Consider the following 26,141-nt stretch of genomic DNA (forward strand, 5'->3'; position numbering starts at 1 on the left):
CAAATCCCTCTTCCTTTTGCATGGTTCTCTTCTCTCTCTATGTATGCTTCTTTAAAAATGCCAAACAGTGTATACAGAACAGTACTTTTGTCAAAACATTTAACATCTAGTAAAAAAAACAAAAAAAAAACATGCTGTTTCTATGTCTTATACTCCGCAGTCGATACTTTGCGGCAGTGTCGTGTTAACGTTTTATTGCAGCCCTAAGTCTCGCTTTGAATAAAATAACACCTGAAAGTGGCCAATTTTTTTTGTAGGTCAGTGTTTTCCCATGCATAAATGGCCGTTATTCCACATACCATATGAAAAAAAAATCAACAACAGAAGGAAAAAACGTCCGTAGGAACCTTCCACAGAACAAAGGACATATATACACTGTTTCATCTCCTATTATGCAGCTCATTTTTATTTGACAGTTATTGAAATATATTTTGTGACATCGTGCACAAAAGTGCACTTTAATTGTTTTAAACCATTGTAGTGGTGTTCTGTACAAAAAGTGCACTTTAATTTAGTGTTGTTTTGATATGTCATCTTAGTGACATTATGCACAAAAGTGCACTAATAGCTTGTTTTAAAATGTCTCTGACAACCTTGCCCTTTCTGTTTTGAAATGACATAAATGTTTGTGCCACTGCTTAATAAGTGTTTAATAAATAACGTTTTGACTTAGTTGTGATTTCCCTCTCTGCATGAAAGTTTAAAACGAGCATATATTAATGCAGTATGAACAAGAATGTTTTAATGTAGACACATAGAATCACCTTTCTGCTGTGATTATATGCATCAAGTGTTCATTCAAGGCTAAGGCAAAATATTGCGATATACATCGTGTATTGCGACATGGCCCAAAATATGGAGATATTAATAAAAGGCCATATTGCTCAGCCTTAATTGTAAGTGATTATTTTATGTTCTTTGTTGAAACATATAGCAATAGTGCTACTTAATAACGCTTAAAAGCTCTTATGAAGTCTGCCATTCGTGGTAGAAAACACAGAAAGTGCTCTCTTTGTTTTTGTTGATAAAGTTAAAGATCCAGGTCACTCAAGTTCTCAACGCTAAACTCTTCCAAGCCTGTGTGCACTGGGGCAACTGGTTCAAACAAAGTTGGAAGCATGCTATTGAAATCCTGACAAAACTGCCGTATTGTAATATTCCTAATTTGGCATCTTGGCAATACTACATGATAACGTTTCAAGGCTTTCAGGAAGTCTGCCATTGGTGGTAGCAAACACAGAAAGTGCTCTCTATGTTTTTTGTTGATAAGGTTAAAGATCTAGGTCACTCAAGTTTTCAACGCTAAACTCATCCAAGCCTATGTGCGCTGGGGAAACTGGCTCAAACAATGTTGGAAGCACGCTACTGAAGTCCTGACATGCCATTGTCATGTCAAACTGCCGTATTTTCCATCCATCCATCCATTTACTATCGCTTATTTTAATATTCCTTATTTGGCACCTTTGCATGCAATATGTTCAAACTTTGCAAGAAAGTCTTAAATGGAATGTGCAACTTCAGATAGATGCACACAGCCCTGACATGGGAACCGATGTCACCTTGACTTAGTATAGTCTGGCACATGTTGACCAGTTCTCTGACCCAGACTGGATGTCACACGCTATTTGGGGCGAAATAAAACCTTGTGGTGAAATTCCCATGAAAGTTAATACTGTAAATCGCCTGGGTGGCCTTCAGCAACAGAATAACCGTCTTTCGATAATAAGCTGCGGTGTGCTGACGATACACTTTGACCTTCCTACTGTGGCGTGTACTGTATGTGTCTTGTTATTGTTGTTGTCACTGCCATTATAGCCCGCATGGATGCACTCCCTTATGGCTGGGAGTGAATCTGACATAGACAAGATTCAATCATGGCAAAGTAATATGTATTTATGTTACATATATATACAGTACTGTGGATTCATGCTTTTATGCACATGTGTATATAAATAAAACAGAGCCCCTAAAGGAAGGGAAAGAAGCCTCAGAACCTATCTGGATAATTGCATTTTAGCTATTATTTTAATGCGAGCACATTGACGTCTGTTTACAAGGGGCCTCATCAGACAGTTGCTGCATGCTTGAAAGAACACTCACATGCACTCATGTTTCATCAACACCTGAGGGCATCTTCATGCATGTCTCTCGCCCAGACACACTCACACACACCAAAGGAGGACCATGCAAATCTAATGAGACAGCCAGACCCAGACCTAGACAGGCAAACCTGAAGGCAAAGGTGCATGAGCACTAATACAGTAAGATGCTCATCGGTCAGGTGCTGGTGAAAAGCACATAACAGATTGGTATTACTGGCTAAAGCTCCATCTCTGAATTGAGAGTACGAGGCCTGTTGAATTAAAGTAGTACATTTGGCAGTTTGCATCCTGAATCATTTGAATACGGTTCTCACCAAATAACTATGTATGATTCATTGTTGTTGGTTAAAAAAAAAAAAAAAAAAAAAAAAAAAGGTCATGAAAAAACAGGTCATATGCGTTAAGTGTACATAAAACACTTTTGCTGTCAAGGGCTGTTTGCTATCCAGAGACTGATGGCTCCCATTCACAATAGTGACAATAATATGTGCATTTACACATACTCGTCTGCCTCTCATCTACAGTCAGCAGGGTTGTGTTCCAAAGCATGTCGAAAATCAGCATTATTATGCTTGTACAATAAAGATTGGTGTGTATTAAAGCTGATCTACTAACTTGTGCGCAGAGTATTTTGTGTTTGGTGAGCAAAATAAAGAACGCAATCCATTTAACGTATCTGTCTTCAATAATTTGCAGCACATATGCTGATTATCAAAACGCCTTTTAATTATTTATCTGACACAGTGTGATTTATCAAGACTAAAACTGTTTTGCGGGCTCACTTTTGTACGTCTAAAGGGACGTACAAACTGGCAGTTGCACAAAAAATGGCTGTGAAACTGGAGGCTTTCGAGCAGCAGCTACGTCAACAAAACTGGACTGGCAAAAATATAAATATTAGATATACACTGGAACCTCGATTTACAAACCCCACTATATGCAAACTGTCGATTTACAAAAAACATTGAAAACAGGTTGCAGGTTACTAAAGCTCCTCTTGGCTGCTGATGTCGGATTTGTACTGGAAAAAGTACATCCCAGGTTTTCAGCACACCTTTACCTTTGCACCATGTACACATCCTTCAAATGCTTGAGAGGTGCTTAAAATAGGAATGGGCGAAACTGCCCAAAGATAGGTGTGCTAAGGCTGAGATGTCTGCCAAAGATGTATCTTCAAAGTATTGAGCAAATGCTGTGTGTTGTCCGACGCGGTAGTCAATAAGCTCTTTCTTTTTCACTATCCTCTTGTTGTGGGGCAGACTGGTTTGTACATGCACATGCATCCTCAGCTGTTGCCATTTCTAATAAAAATGTGTGTATAGTTCTAACTTGTATATGTCAATAGACTCCATATGGAAGTGCTAAAAACTACAGCATGGCTGGAGGGAAGAATGACGAAGCGGAAGTGAACGCACGCAAATAAGAGACGGTAAAAAAGTGGCTTGTAAATCAGTAAATCATTCTATGCAAAATGTTGATTATGATTACATGTTATGTAGACCAGAAGGAAGTGTTTTGAATGAGGGGGGAAAAAAATCATAATATTACCCCTTTAGGGAATGTATAAAACAAATTAAATTGAGCTACATGCAGTCTTAGAAGACCACATTAAATATACCCACGAATACCAAACACGATTTTATATGTTGCACACGCTGTTTAAGGCGTAGTATTTGGATCTTAGTCGATCAGTCACTAAGTGCACTAAATGAATGGCTCATGCAATATTCTGCTGTTAGATAAAGGCTCATATAAATAGCGTTGTCCAAAATAAGTTAGCTCATGTGATTAATCACAAAGAAGTATCGCAGATTAATCACGCAATTTATTGATGTTCTTTTTAACTAAACCACAAATGGTTACCTAAAAAGTGGCACAAGTTCTTATATGGTCGGTGATCAGGTCAGTGCATACTTTAGTGCAAAAGATGAGTGAGACTCCTACTGGTGTGCTTGCTGGCAAATTTCATTCCAAAATACACCCCGACGAGAATTCAGATAAAACTGTTACTGGGTTTTGTGGGAAAAAAAATTGTTGTGCATTCAAGTAACACATTAAAAACATTTCATGCTTGCATCAGTGGGGTTGCCTTTTATATAACTCTATGTAATGTTTGGATTAATAATTGTTTTACTTAACAAGTTAGATGATTAGTATATCGGAAGCACTGTGTATCTATGTAAAGTAATGTGTATTATTACTCACATAGTCGGGCAGAGTGGTGTTCTCTCCCTGTCTGCCTCTTAGACTCTGTGTTGCCTGTTCCAGGACCTTGTTGTGCTTCTTGGAAAGCAAAGCAAATAAACTGCAGGAGACACAGAAACACAGACACATAAAAAAGGAGGCGAGATCATTAACAATCACAAGTACCATATTTTACCACTGTATATGTGTGCATAGATGTTTTTATTTCCCTTTTACAAGCCTCCCACTGAATGTGAGATGTCGACAGCTTTGCCTTCCCCTTTTGTCCCCTTTATGTGTACATGTGTGTATGACAGGGCTGCATGATTGTACGTGATTGCTGAACATGGACATAATTCAGGAGTTATAGTCTGCTTGGGCGGCCTTGGACATACACACACACATACCAGTAATGGTCACAGTAAACTGACAACAGTACAACTCATACGGTCACAAAAGAAGAATTATAGTTTTTTTCCCCATATAGGCTGTATTCAATTGATATTGTCTTTTAGGCTAGACTCCAAACTTAAGAAAACAGCAAACACACACCCAACATGTTCACCTGGGACAAATATGGAGGTCAAGGAAGTCACGTAAATTAGCACAATACATGCAAGTCAATGACAGCCGAAGAAAATCTCCCCCAAGGGAAGACAGCGGTGGCCTTTAACGCTACACCTGTTCGTCTGTCAGCACTAGAAATAAAAAACACACACACACGGACATTAATTTGGAGATATTTAAGAAGCTCACAAGAACCTTTGTCCACAACTCTGTTAAGCCAATATAAACTGTTGTACTGTTTGGGATGGGTTATATTTCGAATGAGAAATGAGCTCCAGCTGGGACCCTTATGCACAATAACACGCTGTGTATGAATGTGTGTGTGCATGCGTGCGTGTGTCTGTGTGACAGACTGTCATGGTAACGGGGGACACAGGCGGACTTCTACACTGCTGCTCCGAGGCCCAGATCAGTCATGAAGCTGAAGTAATGACCGACCGACTCACTGTGTGAACGCCTCAACAGCGACTGTGTTGTGTTTGGACACACACTGGGAAGCTTTTGTATGCATATATTTCCTAATGCTGCATGTAATGCTGGGATTCAATGACATTTATTGATGAAGAAAATGGGTTACTTTTCATGACTTACTAAAGGAAAAACATTGCATCGCTAACTGAAACATAAATCTGCATTCTTTACACACCAAGAATGTTCCATTTTTGGTTCTTTGTGTGTGTGAGTTTGAATGAGGTGTAGTTAAGGAGTGGCAAAGCTATTACATGTTGATGCAGATCTGGATAAAGGTTTGAAACCAAGATTTAGTAGCGTATTTTTCGGACTATAAGTCACAGTTTTTTTTCATAGTTTGGCCAGGGGTGCGACTTATACTCAGGGGCGACTTATGTGTGATATTATTAACACATTACCTTAAAATATCAAATAATATTATTTAGCTCATCCACGTGAGAGACGAGACGTATAAGATTTCATGGGATTTAGCGATTAGGAGTGACAGATTGTTTGGTAAACGTATAGCATGTTCTATTTGTCATAGTTATTTGAATGACTCTTACCATAATATGTTACGTTAACATACCAGGCACCTTCTCAGTTGATTATTTATGCATCATATAACGTACACTTATTCAGCCTGTTGTTCACTAATCTTTATTTATTTCAAATTGCCTTTCAAATATCTATTCTTGGTGTTGGGTTTTATCAAATAAATTTCCCCCAAAAAAGCGACTTATACTCCACTGCGACTTATACATGTTTTTTTTTCTTCTTTATTATGCATTTTCGGCAGGTGCGACTTATACTCCAGAACTTATAGTCCCAAAAATGCGGTATTATTGGTGGAAGTTTGATGGAATATCCAACTAAAAAATGGTGGACATTTAATTTTCATCTTTATTTGTTTGACATTGGGATCAGTTTTTCAATATTCAATATCGCCACCGACAGAGCAGGAGTGAAACAGGATTGACCACAACGGATGACTTCAATTTATTTGTTTTATATTCATGGCACAAGTTCACAAACAGATTTACTCGGCCGCTTCCTGTTTTATTTCTCTTGGGCAGATAAATGTAGAGCTCAGTGAAGAATACCATACTGACCCAAATATAATATATATATATATATATATATATATATATATATATATATATATATATACCATCTATTTCCTACCGCTTGTCCCTTTTGGGGTCGCGGGGGGTGCTGCAACTTATCTCAGCTGCACTCGGGGTACACCCTGGACAAGTCGCCACCTCATCGCAGGGCCAAAACAGATAGACAGACCACATTCACACTCACATTCACACCCTAGGGCCAATTTAGTGTTGCCAATCAACCTATCCCCAGTCGGGAGGAAGCCGGAGTACTCCGAGGGAGCCCACGCAGTAACGGGGAGAACATGCAAACTCCACACAGAAAGATCCCGAGCCCGGGATTGAACTCAGGACTACTCAGGACCTTCGTATTGTGAGGCACATGCACTAACCCCTGTCCCACAATGCTGCCCATCTGTTCCACTGTGCCGCCCATATATATATATATACATATAACACACACCCTCTTTTCCCAGTCAAACTCAAATAATGTAAAAACTAACAATTGGAAGAAAGCAATGAAAAACAAAATAATATTTCTTATGTGCTCCACAGTTGTTAGCATCACTGTTCACTCTTATCAATGCTCCCTTTTTCTATACAGTCGGCCCTTGCACATCTTACTTCAGATATTGCGGCTTCATCACATCATTACAAATTAAGTATTTTCAAGCATATAAATGTCAAAATAAACTAAAAATATCAAAACTTCAGCAGAATTGCCCGCTAAAGGAGACCAAACAAATCAGAGCTCGCTGTTCAGTATCGTGGCCACTGATTGGCTCAGCCTCAGGCAGCAATACTTTATTGGATTAAAAGAGTGTAAAGGTGACTAAAGGGTATTATTTCCTTTTATGTAAAGTTCTCAAAATGTTTTAAAATAACATATTTAACAAGTTGTAAAAAATGTTTATGCCCCAACTCTGAAAATATTGGACTTATATTCATTGATACCTACTTCGTGAAAATGTTTGTATCGCAGTCAGGGCGGAAACCAACTAACGGCAATAAACGAGTGACAAACTTAGTGTGTCATGGGAAAACTGGAGCCAATCCCAACCAACTTCGGGTGAGAGGCGTGATACGCCCTGAACTGGTCACCAGGCAATCACAGGGCACATATACTGTAAACAACCAGAAAGCGTGGGAATCTTTGGGCACCTCACAATTATATATATTACAATTACGATTCTTGAGTTTCGATTCGATTATAAATGTCTTATTTATACATCTATAATTGATGATGTATATTATTTTTATATTATTTATATATGTTAAATGGTTACTATATTCTAAATGTATTACACAAAATTATTAATATTATACATAGAAAGCTCCTCCTTTGGCTACTGATGTTTCCAGTAATGCGAAATTTGCGGTTTTTGGTTGTTATATACATAAATAAATAAATAAAATGTCCATACTTGAGGTATCTATGATATATTTTACTGTCTTCTAAGATTAAAGACGACTATAAACCTGGGGCTCAAAGATGTGCGTCATCTATCTACTCATTCATATCTATAGCTAAAAGTCTTGCAGGCCGGCAGCCGTGCTGTATAAATATCATTTACCTACCTCTACCATTGACATTCACCTTCACAACTATAGTATATTGACAATATACTTCTCCAATTAACCTAACATGCATGTTTTTGGAACTTTGGGAAGACATTAAGACTGTTATCTTGTAGAAAACTACAAAGAAGAACTTGCAAACTATTCTCAATGGCGATTCAAACCCTCAACATCCTTACTCTGGCCAACATAACCACTAGGGTGGCCTTTCATTGATCACCATTGTCTGCATATCTATGTCGTCACCAGGTCACTGGTACAAGAAGGCTCTACTTTACCGAGTGATTCTTACATTTTCCTTTCCTGCTCGGCATAAACTGGCAAGTAATATGGCATGTTTTAAAAAAAGGTTCTCATCAGCCAAGTGTCTTACGGGAGAGATTAATTTCCCATTAGTTAAAGCTATTTTTATGCTAAAGAGAAATGCGTTGCTCCATCCATTGATGACTCATAACTAAAATGTGCAGACAAGAAAGCACCAAGTGAGTGAATGGACAGTGAGAAACTGTGGAAGTGATTTAATGCGATGAGGGACATCGTAATGGGAGAATGTGTTATCTGTGCAGAAAGAAGATGAACAGTAAATAAAAGGAAATGATGGGGGTTGTCTGTAGGAAATTCAATCGGCTTCGGGTAAATAAACAATACCCGCCATAATGCTTGCCTGATAGTCCATTAAAAGGAGACTGCCTGTGTTCCATTTTGGAAATTCCGGCCAGGAAATCCCCTTTTATCTTAGCCAGACAGTCCATTTAGCTCATCACGACATGGTCGGACGAGAGAGACAGTTCGCCCAACGTCACAACAGCACAGACAGTTTGTTTTCCCCCTCTGTGGCTCAAAACAGCAGAAAGTCACAGTTATGGAGCGAGACAGACAGACAAGATAAGAAGATTCTGGTGCGTGCGTGATTAAGCCCACGTCGACAAGGGAGGAAACATTCTTTCCTGTGTGGCGGAAGTTGACAATCAGACATGAATGGCTCGAAGTGTGTGTGTGTGTCCTCGTTGTTCTTCACCCAATGTTACATAATGTTCTCCTCCTGAACACATCCGCAGCACACAACTCAATATTTTATGCTTTCGGTCTTTTCTGCTCAGACACTGCAAATTCACTGTGGCACTAAATATTTTGTGCTGATTCAGTATGAATTATTCAACGGTCAGACTGGCGTTCGTTTTCAAAGCTCTTGTTCTTTTCTTAGATAAGTTAATATGTTTTTGGAAAAAATATCTATTTTTGCCACACGCAAAGCATTTATTTATAGAAAGACTCTATAGAATGCGTCTATAAACAGTGTGTCTATATATCTTTATGTAGTCTACCTATAGTTTTTTTTATATCAAATCAAGCTGTAGTATCATGTCATTATATCTGTCTGTAGTATACAGTATTTCTGTTGTGTCTATCACTGTATCAACCTAAAATTTTATTTCAGATACAACAAACTAAAAATGCTTCCTTGATGCCGACAACAATACACGGTGAGCTACTGGTCATCTGTGATGTTCTGCTGTGGTGAAAGTAACTCAAAGCAGATTTCTTGTGGCGGTCACCGATGTCCATATTGCACAATAAAAGCAAGAAAGCTAAATAAACTACAAACCACTCCACCGGACGTGGGCGAATGCCTACTGAGCGTGAGATGGCGTGGTAAGGAGAGGTTAATTTGCAACTCGGCCTCTCAAAATGATTTGTTTTTAAAAGAGAGAAAAATAGGGATTTAAAATAGGCTTTAAGCTAAATCTGTACAAATATTTCACGTAAGACACTAAAATACTTGAGATTTTATATATATATATATATATATATATATATATATATATATATATATATATATATATATATATATATATATATATATATATATATATATATATATATATATACATACACACACACACACACACACGCACACGCACACACACATCAAAATCTCATCCCAAATGTGAAATATGGTGGAGGTGGCATCATGGTATGGGGCTGCTTTGCTGCTCAGGGCCTGGACGGATTGCTTTCACTGATGTATAAATAAATTCCCAAGTTTATCAAGACATTTCGCAGGAATATTTAAGACCATTGTCCGCCAACTGAAGCTTATCAGAGGATACAACAGGACAAATACCCCGACCAGAGAAGTAAATCGACAACGAATGGCTTCAACAGAAGAAAATACGCCTTCTGGAGTGGCCCAGTCAGAGTCCTGACCTCAACTCAATTGAGATGCAGTGGCATGACCTCAAGAGAGCGATTCACACCAGACATCCCAAGAATATTGCTGCACTAAAACCGTTTTGTGAAAAGGAAGAATGGTCCAAAATTCCTCCTGACCGTTCAGCTGTTCTGACCTGCAACTACAGGAAACGTTTGGTTGAGGTTATTGCTGCCAAAGGAGGGTCAACCAGTTATTTAATCCAATGGTTCACATACTTTTTCCACCCGGCACAGTGAATGTTTACATTTTGTGTTCAATAAGAAGATGAAAACCTACAATTTTTGTGCGGTATTCGTTTAAGCAGACTGTTTGTCTGGTGTGACTTTTATAAAGAGCAGAAGACATTTTATCACCAATTTATGCAAAAAAAAAACATGTAATCCCAAAGGGTTCACATACTTTCAAAATCATCGAGTTACTTTATGTGATTAATCACAAAAAAGTACTGATCATGCCAGCTCTTTTATCTTACAGCCTGAAAGAACTTAAGATAAAACTGTTATAACGTTTTGTGCAAATAAATGTTTTCAGATTGCATTTGTGTACACACATCGGGTTTTTTTCTTAAGCAAATTGTATTAATTTGTTTTTTAATTTGGATTTTTTTATCTATCCACCCATCCATCTTCTTCCGCTTATCCGAGGTCGGGTCGCGGGGGCAGCAGCCTAAGCAGGGAAACGCAGACTTCCCTCTCCCCACCCACTTCGCCCAGCTCCTCCCGGGGTATCCCGAGGCTTTCCCAGGCCAGCCCGGAGACATAGTCTTCCCAACGTGTCCTGGGTCTTCCCAGTGGCCTCCTACTGGTCGGACATACCCGAAACACCTCCCTAGGGAGGGGCTCGGGTGGCATCCTGAACAAATGTCCGAACCACCTCATCTGGCTCCTCTCCATGTGGAGGAGCAGCGGCTTTACTTTGAGCTCCTCTCGAATGACAGAACTTCTCACCCTATCTCGAAGGGAGAGCCCTGCCACCCGGCGGAGGAAGCTCATTTCGGCCGCTTGTACCGGTAATCTTGTCCTTTCGGTCATAACCCAAAGCTCATGACCATAGGTGAGGATGGGAAAGTAGATAGATCGGTAAATTGAGAGCTTTGCCTTCCGGCTGAGCTCCTTCTTCACCACAATGGATCGATGCAGCGTCCACATTACTGAAGATGCCGCACCGATCTGCCTGTCGACCTCACGATCCACTTTCCCTCACTCGTGAACAAGACTCCGAGGTATTTGAACTCCTCCACTTGGGGCAAGATCTCCTTCACAACCCGGAGTTGGCACTCCACCCTTTTCTGGGCGAGAACCATGGACTGGGAATAGGAGGTGCTGATTCTCATCCCAGTCGCTTCACACTCGGCTGCGAACCGATCCAGTGAGAGCTGGAGATTCTGGCCAGTTGAAGCCATCAGGACCACATCATCTGCAAAAGCAGAGACCTAATCTTGCAGCCACCAAACCGGATCCCCTCAACGCCCTAACTGCGCCTAGAAATTCTGTCCATAAAAGTTATGAACAGAATCGGTGACAAAGGCAGCCTTAACGGAGTCCAACCCTCACTGGAAACGGGTCCGACTTACTGCTGGCAATGCGGACCAAGCTCTGACACTGATCATACAGGGAGCAGGCCACCACAATCAGACAGTCCATTACCCCCATACTCTCTGACCACTCCCCACAGGACTTCCTGGGTTTTTTTTATTGTTTTTATTCATTTTGAACAGAAAAAAAAAAGATATACTGTATCTTGGCATGGTTTTCTTCAAAATTAACAAATAATCCTATTATTCACTATAGCCCTGTTATTGTTGGAAAAAAAATCATAGTGTCTCACACTAATAAATGTTTTAATGTGTAACAGAGAAAAGGCCCAGAAAAAGTAATTAAGTGAACAATCCCTAAGTGCTACCTGATGATGCGCTGGGCAGCGTACTGGTGGAGACATCGGAACTGGGCTGACATGTTTGCAAGGGCAGCCAGACAGTTGGTGTGTAGGTACTTATCCTTAATAAGAGGAGACATTAGCTTGCATCAGTATATTGATGCTTCTGCTACATGACATGGCATTCAGTTGGTAGAGCTCAGGTGTTACCCTTGTGCGGGTCATGTTGAACTGGATCGTGCGAATCACCACTAGGATGAGTAAGCTGCCGAGGGAGATCTCGGTCAGCGACCTCTCCGAGTACCACGTGACATTCTTTAATACCTGTGACAAAACATGCTTTAATGTTGTGCCCCCTTCAGCAGTGAGTTGAGTGGCTGATGTGTGTGCTACTCACCACCTCATGGATGGAGCGGTTGAAGGCGTCGTCTTCTGTGAGGATGAGGAGGATGATGAGGGCCATATAGACGTGGTGGGAGTTTCTGTCCTCAACATGGTAAAGGATCTCTAGGATGGGCAAAACCTGATGGAAGAGATGGGTATCAGAAATATTCCTTCAACAAAATGGAGTCTCGTAGAACTCAGAGTCCAGGTCAGACGAGACTCATGGCTGCTACACAACCCACCAGATTGTCCATGTCGGTTCTAGAGAGCATGTAGGTCCTCATGTTGGCATTCTGGTGGAGCAGAGTGTACAGCAGCAAGGTAGCCTGGTCGGAGCACTGCTGCTCACACAGTGCTGTGTACAGGCTGTTGAAATTGATCTGGAAGGTGTGAGCTTGCTCCACAGGTATTGACGATGTGTCTGCACGAGACGCAGAGGGGTGTTTATTATAGTGAGACTGCAATAACATGAACTTTATGGTATTGGTTGTGCAACACCCCACCTTCCACCATGCAGTACAAGGTCATTTCATCAACGTGGACATGTTCACTGTTAAGTGTACTCACTTGTGTTGCCAGAAATTTCGACAAAAATGGCTGAGTATAGACTTATTTTCAATGGACAGTAGATCTAGGCTGCAGTATACAAGCTGAAAAGCTACAATGACTACCGTATTTCCTTGAATAGCCGCAGGGGCGCTAATTAATTTAAAACCTCTTCTCACTCCTGCGCTTATTTCAAGGCATGCGATAAAAGAAAGCAGACGCTAATAATTTTAAAACCTCTTCTCACCCCTGCGCTTACCAATGGCATGCAGTAAAAAATTGAGTGTGATACACAAAAAATGTAATAAAAATTATTCTGTGGCCGCAGCCCGGTGGTTGGGGACCACTGCTCTACAACATGTCAGTGTTCCCACTTTTACACCATGCTATCAGCTTGCCGGCCGGACACATGCATTTTGCTGCTCCTCATACGAGATTGCGATGCATACTTGGTCAACAGCCATACCTTTTACACTAATGGTTTTGATATAAACAACTTTAACCCTTACTAATATGTGCCACACTCTGTGAACCCACACCAAACACATTTCTGGAGAACATGGGCTCAGTAACACATTATAAACGCAACATAAGAATTACTCATAATGCCATGCATCCATGACTCTTGGCTATATTATACATATACACGCGCCACCAACCCCGCCCGCCTCAACCGACACACGGAGGGGGGGTGGTTTGGTGCTAGCGGGTGTATAATATAGCCAAGACTCATGGATGCATTGCATTCTGGGTAAGTGTTATGTTGTGTTTATAATGTGTTACAGAGCCCATGTTCTTCTGAATTGTGTTTGGTTAGGGTTCACAGAGTGTGGCGCATATTAGTAAGTGTTAAAGTTGTTTATATCACAACCATTAGTGTGATCTGTATGGCTGTGAAACAAGACCCCTTTGCTTTACACACAGTAAAGCAAAAAAAAAAACCTCCTCCGCCATTTTTTAAAACGACGGCAGGGGAGGCGTCACTCGTGATGTCACAAATTTGACCCGGCGGTAAAAGTAAGCATGCGCTTATTGATTTGGGGAGCGTGTTTGACCCGGCAGTAATTCAAGGTAGGCGCATATTACATGCCCGGCGGCTATTCAAGGAAATACGGTATGCTACAGAATAGTGGTCCATCCATCCATTTTTCTACCGCTTGTCCCTTTTGGGGTTGCGGGGGGTGCTGAAGCCTTTATCAGCTCATTTGGGCGAAAGGCGATGTACACCCTGGACAAGTCGCCACCTCATCACATGGCCAACACAGATAGACAGACAACATTCACACTCCCATTCACACACTAGGGACCATTTTAGTGTGGCCAATCAACCCTGGTGCATGTTTTTGGAGGTGCGAGGAAGCCGGAGTACCCAGAGGGAACCCACGCAGTCATGGTGAGAACATGTAAACTACATACAGAAAGTGCCCGAGTCCGGGATTGAATTTAGGACTACTCAGGACCTTTGTAATGTGAGGCACATGCACTAACTTAAAGGGGAACTGCACTTTTTGGAAATTTTGCCAATCGATCACAATCCTTATGAGAAACAAGACGACAAAAATTGTTTTTTCGCATTCTAACCCATAAATCGACTCGTTTTTGGTGGCTAGCAATGCAGCTAATGGGAGCAATCCATTCTACCTCTAAATGACTTTAAATATGCATTAAAAACCATCAACAATACTTAATTTACATTCTGTAAGCTGTATAATAATCAAGCTGTAGCGGCATTGTAATTGTAAGAACGAATACAGAGTAACTCTTTTTCTAGCGTCTCACATCGGCGTGCTTCAGTATTAGCCGCAAAAGCTAACTACGGAAAGAGATAAACTAGCTTCCCTGTCAGCATAAAACGCGTTTTGAGTTTGGAACGTCAGTTTGTACATGAACAATTATAATAGAGTATCTGCAAAGTATTAACCCATATTTCATGTTTTGTTTGTACACATTTGTACATGTGCTTCATGTTTCATGATCAATATTATAGTGACTTTGTCGATGGACAGTTGTCCGTTTGGTCCAGCTGGCCGGGAATGTATCCAGTTGATTTGGGTATGCCATCCATTTATAGGATTCTCTCTACGTTCTAGATTTGCAGCGTGACCATCTCACCCTCTCTCGTCTCTCGTCATTGTTTCAGCCTCGTCTTCGAGCTCGCTTCTATATGTAGCAGTTCATCCTCTGTATATTTAATTTAAAAAATATAAGGTTGTGAAACCTAATTTGTCCAAAAATAGTAGTCTTTCCTGTATATTGCAAAGTCTGCAATGATAGTACACTCGCGTTTGATTCCGGAAATAGGAACACATTTGTTGCAAGAAGTCGGAAGTGCACCCTACAGCACTACATTGCTGTAGGGTTTTAAAGATGTTTTAGAGGGCTAAAAAAAATGTGTCTTCTGATCTCTCGTAATGATTGTGACTGATCGGCAAAATTCCTAAAAGTGCAGTTCCCCTCTGGACACTTCTGTTTTGGAATTTTGCTTACCTTTCACGATCTCAGCTACAATCGGGCGGAAGGCGGGGTACACCCTGGACAAGTCGCCACCTCATCGCAGGGCCAACACAGATAGACAGACAACATTCACACTCACATTCACACACTAGGGCCAATTTAGTGTTGCCAATCAACCTATCCCCAGGTGCATGTCTTTGGAAGTGGGAGGAAGCCGGAGTACCCGGAGGGAACCCACGCATTCACGGGGAGAACATGCAAACTCCACACAGAAAGATCCCGAGCCTGGATTTGAACCCAGGACTGCAGGAACTTCGTATTGTAAGGCAGACGCACTAACCCCTCTGCCACCGTGAAGCCCACAATTAGTTTCCTCAGTTCCCAAACGTTTATTGAGTGTTCTTAAAAGAAAAGGTGATGTAACACATTGGTGAACATGCCCTTTCCCAACTATTTTGGCACGTGTTGCTGCCATGAAATTCTAAGTTTATTATTATTTGCAAAAAAAAAAAGGTTATAAGTTTAAACATCAAACATCTTGTCTTTGTAGTGCATTCAATTGAATATGGGTTAAAAAGGATTTGCAAATCATTTTATTTAGTTTATATTTAAATCTAAGACAATTTCCCAACTCATATGAAAACAAGGATTGTAAACAGCAGACATTTATCCATGAAAATATGGAAAAGCTGCTGATGGTGTGTTTGAATGAAAAGCAACTGGAAATAGATACCGAAGAAATCCACTATTAACGGTAAATGCTGTACATTAATAATACCTTATTTTCCAGACTTTAAACCAATACTTTTTTCCCAGGCATCAAACTGTCTGGAATATACAAATGTGCAGCTAATCTATGAATGTTTCTTCGCTAATGACTAAATGATAGAATGGATTAAGCAAAGAAATAAAACAATGTTCCAAAATTATCCACTTTAAGAAACTGTTAAAACGCGACGTGTTCACAAATTACATGGAAGAAGAATCCTGATGAACTCGAACATTATTATATGGGAGAACATCTTATCCATCTCATAAAGAGCGAACAATGACTTTTATGTTTTGTTTGATCAGCCGTTTTTTAATGCCGTGTTAAGAGGCACTGTTTGTTAAAGGCCTATTGAAATGAGATTTTCTTATTCAAACGGGGATAGAAGGTCCATTCTATGTGTCATACTTGATTATTTTGCGATATTGCCATATTTTTGCTGAAAGGATTTAGTAGAGAACATCGACGATAAAGTTCGCAACTTTTGTTTGCTAATAAAAAAGCCTTGCCTTTACCGGAAGTAGCAGACGATGTGCGTATAACATCACGGGTTGTAGGGCTCCTCACATCCTCACATTGTTTACAATCCTATCCAGCAGCAGATAGAGCTATTCGGACCAAGAAAGTGACAATTTCCCCATTAATTTGAGCGAGGATGAAAGATTCGTGGATGAGGAAATTTAGAGTGAAGGACTAGGGAGAAAAAAAAGGCGATTGCAGTGGGACAGTTTCAGATGTTATTAAACACATTTACTAGGATAATTCTGGAAAATCCCTTATCTGCCTATTGTGTTGCTAGTGTTTTAGTGAGATTAAAAAGTACCTGAAAGTCGGAGGGGTGTGGCCACGGGTGTGTTGACGCCAGAGCCTCTGAGGGAAGTCATGACATCTGCAGCAGGACGGAAGCTCCGCTGATGTCTCCGGTAAGAGGCGACTTATTACCACAATTTTCTCACCGAAAACTGCCGGTTGACATGTAGTCGGGATCCATGTTCGCTTGACCGCTCTGATCCATAGTAAAGCTTCATCTTCGGGGATTTTAAACAAGAAAACACCAGCTGTGTTTTTGTGGCTAAAGGCTAAAAGCTTCCCACCTCCATCTTTCCACTTTGACTTCTCCATTATTAATTGAAACAATTGCAAAAGATTCAGCAACACAGATGTCCAAAATACTGTGTAATTATGCGATTAAAGCAGACTACTTATATGTTAGTTTGGGCTGGAAAATAATATCCGCTACAATCGGTGACGTCAAACGCACGCGTCATCATAAGCGTCATCATACCGCGACGTTTTCAACAGGACACTTCGCGGGAAATTTAAAATTGCAATTTAGTCAATTTAAAAGGCCGTATTGGCATGTGTTGCAATGTTAATATTTCATCATTGATATATAAACTATCAGACTGCGTGGTCGGTAGTAGTGGGTGTCAGTGGGCCTCTAACAGTTAAGGTATATAAATAAACATTTACAAAATCTTTCTACAAACCCCGTTTCCATATGAATTGTGAAATTGCGTTAGATGTAAAAATAAACGGAATACAATGATTTGCAAATCATTTTCAACCCATATTCAGTTTAATATGCTACAAAGACAACATATTTGATGTTCAAACTGATATACATTTTCTTTTGCAAATAATCATTAACTTTAGAATTTGATGCCAGCAACACATGACAACTAAGTTGGGAAAGGTGGCAATAAATACTGATAAAAGTTGAGGAATGCTCATCAAACACTTATTTGGAACATCCCAAGGGTGTGCAGGCTAATTGGGAACAGGTGAGTGCTATGATTGGGTAAAAAACAGCTTCTAAAAAAATGCTCATGCTTTCACAAGAAAGGATGGGGCGAGGTGCACCCCTTTGTCCACAACTGCTTGAGCAAATAGTCAAACAGTTTAAGAACAACGTTTCTTAAAGTGCAATTGCAAGAAATTTATGGATTTCAACATCTACAGTCCATAATATCATCAAAAAGTTCACAGAATCTAGAGAAATCATGACGCATTAAGAAGCGTAAAATACGACAGCGGAGACCCCGGACTGTTGAACGACTGAAGCTCTACATAAAACAAGAATGGGAAAGAATTCCACTTTCAAGGCTTCAACAATTAGTTTCCTCAGTTCCCAAACATTTGAGTGTTGTTAAAAGAAAAGGTGATGTAACACAGTGGTGAACATGCCCTTTCCCAACTACTTTGGCACATGTTGCAGCCATGAAATTCTAAGTTAATTATTATTTCCAAAAAAAAAAAAAAAGTTTGAGTTTGAACATCAAATATCTTGTCTTTGTAGTGCATTCAATTGGATATGGGTTGAAAAGAATTTGCAAATCATTGTATTCCGTTTATATTTACATCTAACACAATTTCCCAACTCATATGGAAACGGGGTTTGTATTTAAGTATCTCATTTCACAACGTGCCAGTATTTATTTGGGGTTTATAATCCGGTGCAGCTAATGTATATTTAGTCTGGAAAATACGATACATTACTCCATAAAACTATCACAGTTGTTAGTAGTACATTCTATTGTGTCAGTCAGTGCATTCTATTGTATTGCTTTTACACATCATTTCTTATGTAAAAGTTTTATTAAAATTGTTCTGTTTTGGGGGAAGCATACATATCAATTGAAATGGGAAAAGTTAATTTGAGATAGAAGTGTTTTGAGTTAAGAGTTCCGTCACTGAAACAATTAAGCTCGTAAATTGCAACCACATAATCTCCTAATTGTGGGACAAATAAAAAAGTCTATCTTTTCCGACCTTATCCTAAGATGACGTAATAATTTATAACCCAACTTTTAATAAAACATCAACAACATGGCGGATTTAAAGAATCCGTTACCTTGCGTGTTTCTGAAGCAAGTAATAGCCTGGCGATAAGGGTTGGGCCATTCAGGCCCATCCGTCAGATTGGCCAGGACCAGAAGTAACAAAAGGCTCTGATTGGACAAAGGTAAGGGGTTGTGTTCCAGCTCTACGCCTGCCTTGCTGCCGGCTCCCCCCAATGTGAAGACGCTCCACAGACCACCTGAAGACACAAGAATTACATATGCGTCACTTTATTAGGCACACACACACAGCATGGAATATAATAATAATAATAATAATGGATTGGATTTATATTAAATATACTGTGATAGTGCAAATAGCAATTGGTATATATTGTATATATGTTATAGACATATTATATCTGTATATATAATATACTGTACACATATTAAGTATATATTGTATATATTCGCAGATATGTTATATTTTACATTGCTATACCTAGTCTATTTATACCTACATTGTCCTTTCCATCCTTATACTTTCCATCATTGTAACTAAGCTACTGTGTTGAACAATTTCCCTTGTGGATCATTAAAGTTTGTCTAAGTCTTAGTCTATATCGCGCTTTTCTATTATTAGATACTCAAAGCGCTCACAGAGAAGTGGGAACCCATCATTCATTCACACCTGGTGGTGGTAAGCTACATCAGTAGCCACAGCTGCCCTGGGGTAGACTGATGGAAGCGTGGCTGCCAGTTTTGCGCCTACGGCCCCTCCGACCACCACCTATCATTCATTCATCATTCATTCACCAGTGTGAGCGGCACGGGGGGGAAGGGTGAAGTGTCCTGCCCAAAGGCACAACGGCAGCGATTTGGATGTCAATAGTCGGGGAGCGAACCTCCAAGCCTCAGGTTTCTGGCACGGCCGCTCTACCCACTACGCCATGCAATATCAACAAGTATTAAATGAAAGGTGGGGCTAATGTTCTGTCAGATCTACCGAATCCGCAGGGAATGTGTTTATAATAAAATCAAGTTGATTTGTGTTGGATGGATGGAATGAATGCAAAAGGAAACGTGTGGCCAGACTTGATGTAATCCAAACCAAAATGGGCACAATGGACTTATGCTCGGCCCTCTGCAGCGCAAACATAGACGGCGCCAGAGAACAAAAACTTGTGCTACTGGAGTCTCTTTTTTTTCTTTCTTTTTTTTACTGGTGGGGGATGTGTTGATTTTCTCAACTGAAGTGTAGGCGCACTCAGGCGTCAAGAGAAGCGTGAGCACCGAGGCACATGGATGACCGCCTCTGGCTCCTGGACGTCTAGCCACAGGGAATCTATGATGCAAGCGATGTGGGGTCCGAGGCGGCTTGATGCTGGTCCAACCTGATAGAGCTACTGAAACTACAGTAGCACGGGAGGAAGCTAAGTACACATGTTGCCATCCAGTGGTGGACATTGGAAGGACTGTTTTATTCTGTGGCGTGTTCTCCTAGAGCTGGATACAACTAAGTTTCCCAAACTGTGTGAGAGAAAGTAAAATGACTTCCCCACAGAGACTAAAGTCTACATTCTCTCTCTCTCTCTCTCCCTCTCTCTCTCATGCATGCACCTTCTTTCAGGGTTATGAGGCCTTGAGAAAGGAAAAAGAGTCTCAAGAGAGAGGGGTCCAACTTGTGCTGGGGACTTGTTCATCGCATCACTGGCACCAGAGTGACTGGACCCAGTGTGTCACAGAAGCGTGTCTGGCAGGCGCATTTCCTGCACTCACATGCACATTCGCACGTCCACTTTTTCGCTTTATTCGACCTCAGCGCGAGGTTATTTGTTATTTCTCCAGCTGCACAGTGGAAAAAGAACGTTTGAAAGAGGAAAGGGAAACGGAAAAGCGAGGAAATCCAAACGGTCTTGTTTGTCTATTGTTAATAAGTTGGCCTTTTCGTCTCAGCAAAATGTAATGTATTAACTGCTATCTTTCATTGTCCTTGATTATGCAAAATATACATTTTAATGATGTATGAAAGGTATTTCTCACGAGCAAGATAGTCTGCCCCATATGTCCGTTACACATGACACACATTGCCAAGGATAAAAAAAGAAGTAGGTTTTGCTACACATCTTAAAATAAAGATTGGGGCTCTAATTTAGATAATTTATTTTTTCTTCTGCAAATAGACTAACCTACTGAGATGTTGCTCTTAAATGTGACTGTTTGCACTATAGCTCACATTGCAATGCTAATGTTCCTAACATGAGTTCTCCTGTCTTAATCATTATTACATTGCTATATGGCATATATCACAACGAGGGATGGGTCCGGAATTTATTACTTATATAGGTAACAACAAAATCAGTCAGTACTACAGAGTACTGATTCACGAAAGACAAATCAGTACCATACTTCAATACCTTTTGTTGCACAGGATGTCACTGGCTCAGGTACTTGGCGAGCAAACAGGCATATTCATAGGACTGCTGCTAAGTAATGTTGCAACTTTCCATGCCTACAAAGCAGGTATGCCGATAGAAATTGTTCAAAAGTAAGGTACACATTTTCAAGCTAGTTCGATGCTAATGTACAATGAATATGACATATAGATGCTACTGATTAGCATTAGTGTTTTGGCATGGCGATTCAAACACCTTTAAACTTTCAAACTGAAAACTATGGCCATGAAAACTACAATTAGGACGTGTGTTACAATTAAGCAGCTGTGTAAGAAGCACAATACTTACAGTTTAAATGTCTCAAAAAAATGTAAGACTGGCACAATCAACTTAATGGCAAAGACTACTTTCTGGATATGGCAACACACCTAGGGCAAACTGAAATGAACGCATACTTGCTCAGAATTATCAGATACAACTACTGGCCAGCACAGTTATATTTATCAGCTCACTGTCAAATGTTAAATAAAAAAACTAATTATTACCACATGAACACAGAAAATTACCAATATTGTTACTGTTGAGTATTGGCAATTCGCAGGAGTTTGTACCGTATTGGTTCAAATGTCAAAGATACCCATATGCATACTTGCCAACCTTGAGCCCTCCGATTTTGGGAGATGGGGGGGTTTGAGGTAAGCGGGGTGGGGGTGACGGGGTTTAGTGGTAGCGGAGGGTGTATATTGTAGCGTTCTGGAAGTTAGTGCTGCAAGGGGTTCTGGGTATTTGTTCTGTTGTGTTTATGTTGTGTTACAGTGCGGATGTTCTCCCGAAATATGTTTGTCATTTTTGTTTGGTGTGGGTTCACAGTGTGGCATATATTTGTAACAGTGTTAAAGTTGTTTATACAGCCACCCTCAGTGTGACCTGTATAGCTGTTGACCAAGTATGCATTGCATTCACTTATGTGTGTGTAAAAGCCACATATATTATGAGAGTAAGCCCGCACGTTGTTTGTATGGTGGAAAAGCGGACGTGACGACAGGTTGTAGAGGACGGTAAAGGAAGAGCCTTTAAGGCACGCCCCCAATATTGTTGTCCCTGTGGAAATCGGGAGAAATTCGGGACAATGGTTGCCCCGGGAGATTTTCGGGAGGGGCACTGAAATTCGTGAACATCCGGGAAAATCGTGAGGGGTGACAAGTATGTCCATAAAAAACCTCATATTGAGCATGTTGTAAAAAAATAAATAAATAAATAAAAGATAATATGTGATGTATCATGCTGAAATTGTATACATGTTCGAGATAAACTTCAACCAATCAATCCTTAAATGCAACTATCATGAAGTGCTGAATGAAAATATACATAAAAAGAAATGTCCAGTGCAGTGGAAGCTGGCTCTCAGGGGAATATTTAAAAAGTGGAGTCATCCATAACAGCGCGTCTTGGAGATACTCTGTCCGACACTGGCGTGTACTAACACAGCTCATTAGCATAAAAGCTACAGACACAAAAAACGGCATGTCCACAGAATAACTTTTTAAACATTTAGGTAACACTCTTCCCAATTATATTGTGGGACCTCTGAGACATATTGACAATAGCTGAAAAATAGTCTAATATAGCACCTATTAACCCCTAACCTCATGTATTGATTGATTGATTGATTGAGACTTTTATCAGTAGATTGCACAGTACAGTACATATTCCGTACAATTGACCACTAAATGGTAACACTCGATTAAGTTTTTCAACTTGTTTAAGTCGGGGTCCACGTTAATCAATTCATGATACTCACAAGCATCTATATTAGGTATATTTCAACCTAATCATGGAATCACAAAACACCTACAACACTTTTCATAGAGCTCTTGTATCGTACCTCACTAAATTCTGCCTCATGTTAAAGCCATTTAGTATGTAAATCGAGATGAAACTGTCGTCTAAACACAGATAAAACAAAGGACATGTCAGAGCCTTTTGAGGATGTTCCTGGTGTTGTACAGACAATACGCCAACACATTCTTTAGATAATATCACACAAATGAGAACATTCTGTATGTTCAAAGGATTTTCCCATGATGCATGCATACTGTAGCAGCATTGAAAAGAAAAGGGGGGAAAAAAAAAAAATCATCTTCAGAAAAGCTCCTCCAGTGCCGCTGAGAATAACACAGGCCTTTAAGTGTAAAATCCCCTCCCCTTTAGAAAACTGCTTTAAAGGATTTCTGTTGTTTCCGTTGCAAACACAACATTTTCCACATGGAAATAAGATGTGCACATTTAACGAGACGGGGAAATAAAACAAGCGTTGTCTCCGAGCTACGACTATAAGAGCTCCAGTGTCTTTTGTTGATGTGCGTGTGTGTACAAGGGAGGCGGCTGCAGACAGACGGGCTCTGGGGGATTACGGAACAGGACAGGGCACCATAACTCATCAGGGCCGTCTGTGGCCACCGACACACATGCGCACACACATTGACGGACAGGCCGGTGAATGCTGATGCCTCACTGGATGTAATCTGCCAACAGCACCCCACAAAGAGCGCTTATCAGTGCGGGGAAACCCGTGGGTGCACATTTATTCTTGCACTTGCTCACACAAGACAGACGCACATTCAGCACGCCAACAACCAGAGCCTACACGCAAACACGCACGCGCACAAGCTGTGCTCATTTTTGAAAACATCAATTTTATCCGCGCTGCTTTGCATGCATGTCAGCACAACTCACACGTTCATTCCTCAAATCATTCATGGCCTGGGCATCGCATGAAAGAAAAGAGAAGGGGAAAACTGGCAACACTTTTGTGTTTTGGAGGCTGTGCTTATGTAATTTGACTGCTTCTCTTATTTTTCCATTTTCAATGATATTACCCTTAAGTTTACAGCCACAATTGCTTTGACCCAACTGAGCAAACTTATACAGTTGTTATAAAAACCTACTAAATGGTTTTAGTACTTTCACTGGGATGAATCTTACAAGAAAATAATGCATTTCATTTCCTCTGCTACTAAAAATGTAATATCATTGTTTGCTAAATACATTTTTGATGTGGAACTGGGAACCCAACAATTATTACTTCTGCCGAATGCTAATTGCAAGGTCATGTTTTGTTTGGACAGGTACTTTGGTTATTAAACTGGTCTGATGGTTCGGCTTGTTCTTTAGTTAGTAGTTGACTGCGTGATTGGCTCGCTTGTTGGCCAGTTGGTTGGTCAGATGGCAGCTTGGATGGTTGGTTGTTTAGTTTTTTTTTGTCTGTTACTTGATTAATTGGCAAGTTGTTTGGTTAGTTGGTGAGTTATTTAGACTTTTGGTTGGTTAGTTGGCTTTTTCGCAGCTTGGATGGGTAAGTTACCTGTTTATTTTGTTGGCAGGATGGCGGTTATTTGGTACCATTGGTTGGCTTTTGTGTTAATTGGTTGGTTTGGATGATCGGTGGTCAACTTTGGTTGATTGCCTGGTTGTTTGTTTGGTTAGGTGGCAGGTTGGTTAGTTGTCGGACCAGTTCTTTGGGTAGTGAATTGGTTGGACAGTAAGATGATTGGTTGGTTGATAATTTGTTGGATGTTTGGCCATTCCATTGGTTATTATGTACAAATAGTTTACTTGTTGGTTTTAAGTATCACACAAACTAATCAGAATATTAAATTTCCAAATAACAATAGCTGCAATCGCGTCACCTTCTTCATGAAAGTGCTGGCACTTTCTTTGTCAATATGCCAAGTTAGAAAAAAAAAAAGCCCAGACTGTCTGAAAGTCTACACCATTAACACTCAGAAATACAGAGCTTGAAGGCCTCATCTGGGCAGGGAGCACAAAGCTTGGTTGGAAGAAGAAAGGAGACAGATACAGAGTTTGTGTGCACTCAATGAACAAATGAATCACATACGCACAGACATTGTATGTTTGGACACACAGTTCTGCTGTTATTTGCAATGCTTGGCTGAACAATAACCCATCAAGCATATGGAAACCAATAAACTTTTGGCATACATTTTTGTCAAAAAACTAATCCTAAGGAAAGTGCAGCATATACAAGCTGAAGTATCACTGTACATTTTGATGCTGTTTCAAATTTTGCCAAAAGTGAAGTATACAGTACGTTATTCTAGTTTGAGCGTGTGTGTATATTCGTACTTGCCACTCCGGACGCCAGACCATAAAGCAGGCCACCCTCAGCTTTTGGCTCAAAGATGTGGGTTGCCGGGGGCGGACATTTTTCTTGTCTGATGAAGTTATAGAGCAGCGTCTTCACGAGGCGACTGGTCAGCGACAAACTGGAGTGGGGGAAGAAAAGAAGTACGGTAAGGAATTCATAGCATCAGAAACAGCTTGGCCGTAGATGACCACTATGTAACCCACTAGACAAATGTTTTATTTTTTTGCAGTACAAATCACAAGTGGATGGAAGCACAATTAAAGTTGATTAAAATAATACTGTATCTTGCAATGGTTGACATACCAAGTACTATTTTTAGCACACAAAATAGGTATTTTGCATAATAACAACCTCTGCTAATGCGGCATAGAAGAAACGTAACATGCACTGTACACTATGTGGTAAAGAGTTTGTGCATTCGTGCTTAAAACAAAGACAAACTATTGGATATGTGGTTAGCTCTCTTGAATGCATCATAAACGCAACACATCCCTCCAAAGGCTTGTTGACGGTGAATGAAAGGTCACAGAAGAGACAAGGGTGATGGCTACTTGGACATTTCCTTTT

General features: G+C 40.3%; 1 protein-coding gene across 2 annotated transcripts in view; it reads right to left on the minus strand.

The window, feature by feature from the left end:
- Positions 1-4,262: 4,262 nt before the first annotated feature.
- The window catches only part of LOC133536113 (dymeclin-like), a 53,161-nt gene continuing 31,282 nt past the window's right edge, over positions 4,263-26,141 (minus strand). For both annotated transcript variants that reach the window (XM_061876320.1, XM_061876321.1), the window contains exons 8-14: positions 25,553-25,692; positions 19,085-19,270; positions 12,704-12,882; positions 12,475-12,600; positions 12,288-12,401; positions 12,105-12,199; positions 4,263-4,407 (exon numbers count right to left, since the gene is read on the minus strand). In XM_061876320.1, the coding sequence (XP_061732304.1) occupies positions 4,278-4,407; positions 12,105-12,199; positions 12,288-12,401; positions 12,475-12,600; positions 12,704-12,882; positions 19,085-19,270; positions 25,553-25,692 (970 nt within the window). In that variant the 3' untranslated portion in view covers positions 4,263-4,277. The remainder of the gene's footprint in view (positions 4,408-12,104; positions 12,200-12,287; positions 12,402-12,474; positions 12,601-12,703; positions 12,883-19,084; positions 19,271-25,552; positions 25,693-26,141) is intronic.

This window comes from Nerophis ophidion, linkage group LG17 (assembly GCF_033978795.1).
Source record: "Nerophis ophidion isolate RoL-2023_Sa linkage group LG17, RoL_Noph_v1.0, whole genome shotgun sequence".
NCBI lineage: Eukaryota > Metazoa > Chordata > Actinopteri > Syngnathiformes > Syngnathidae > Nerophis > Nerophis ophidion.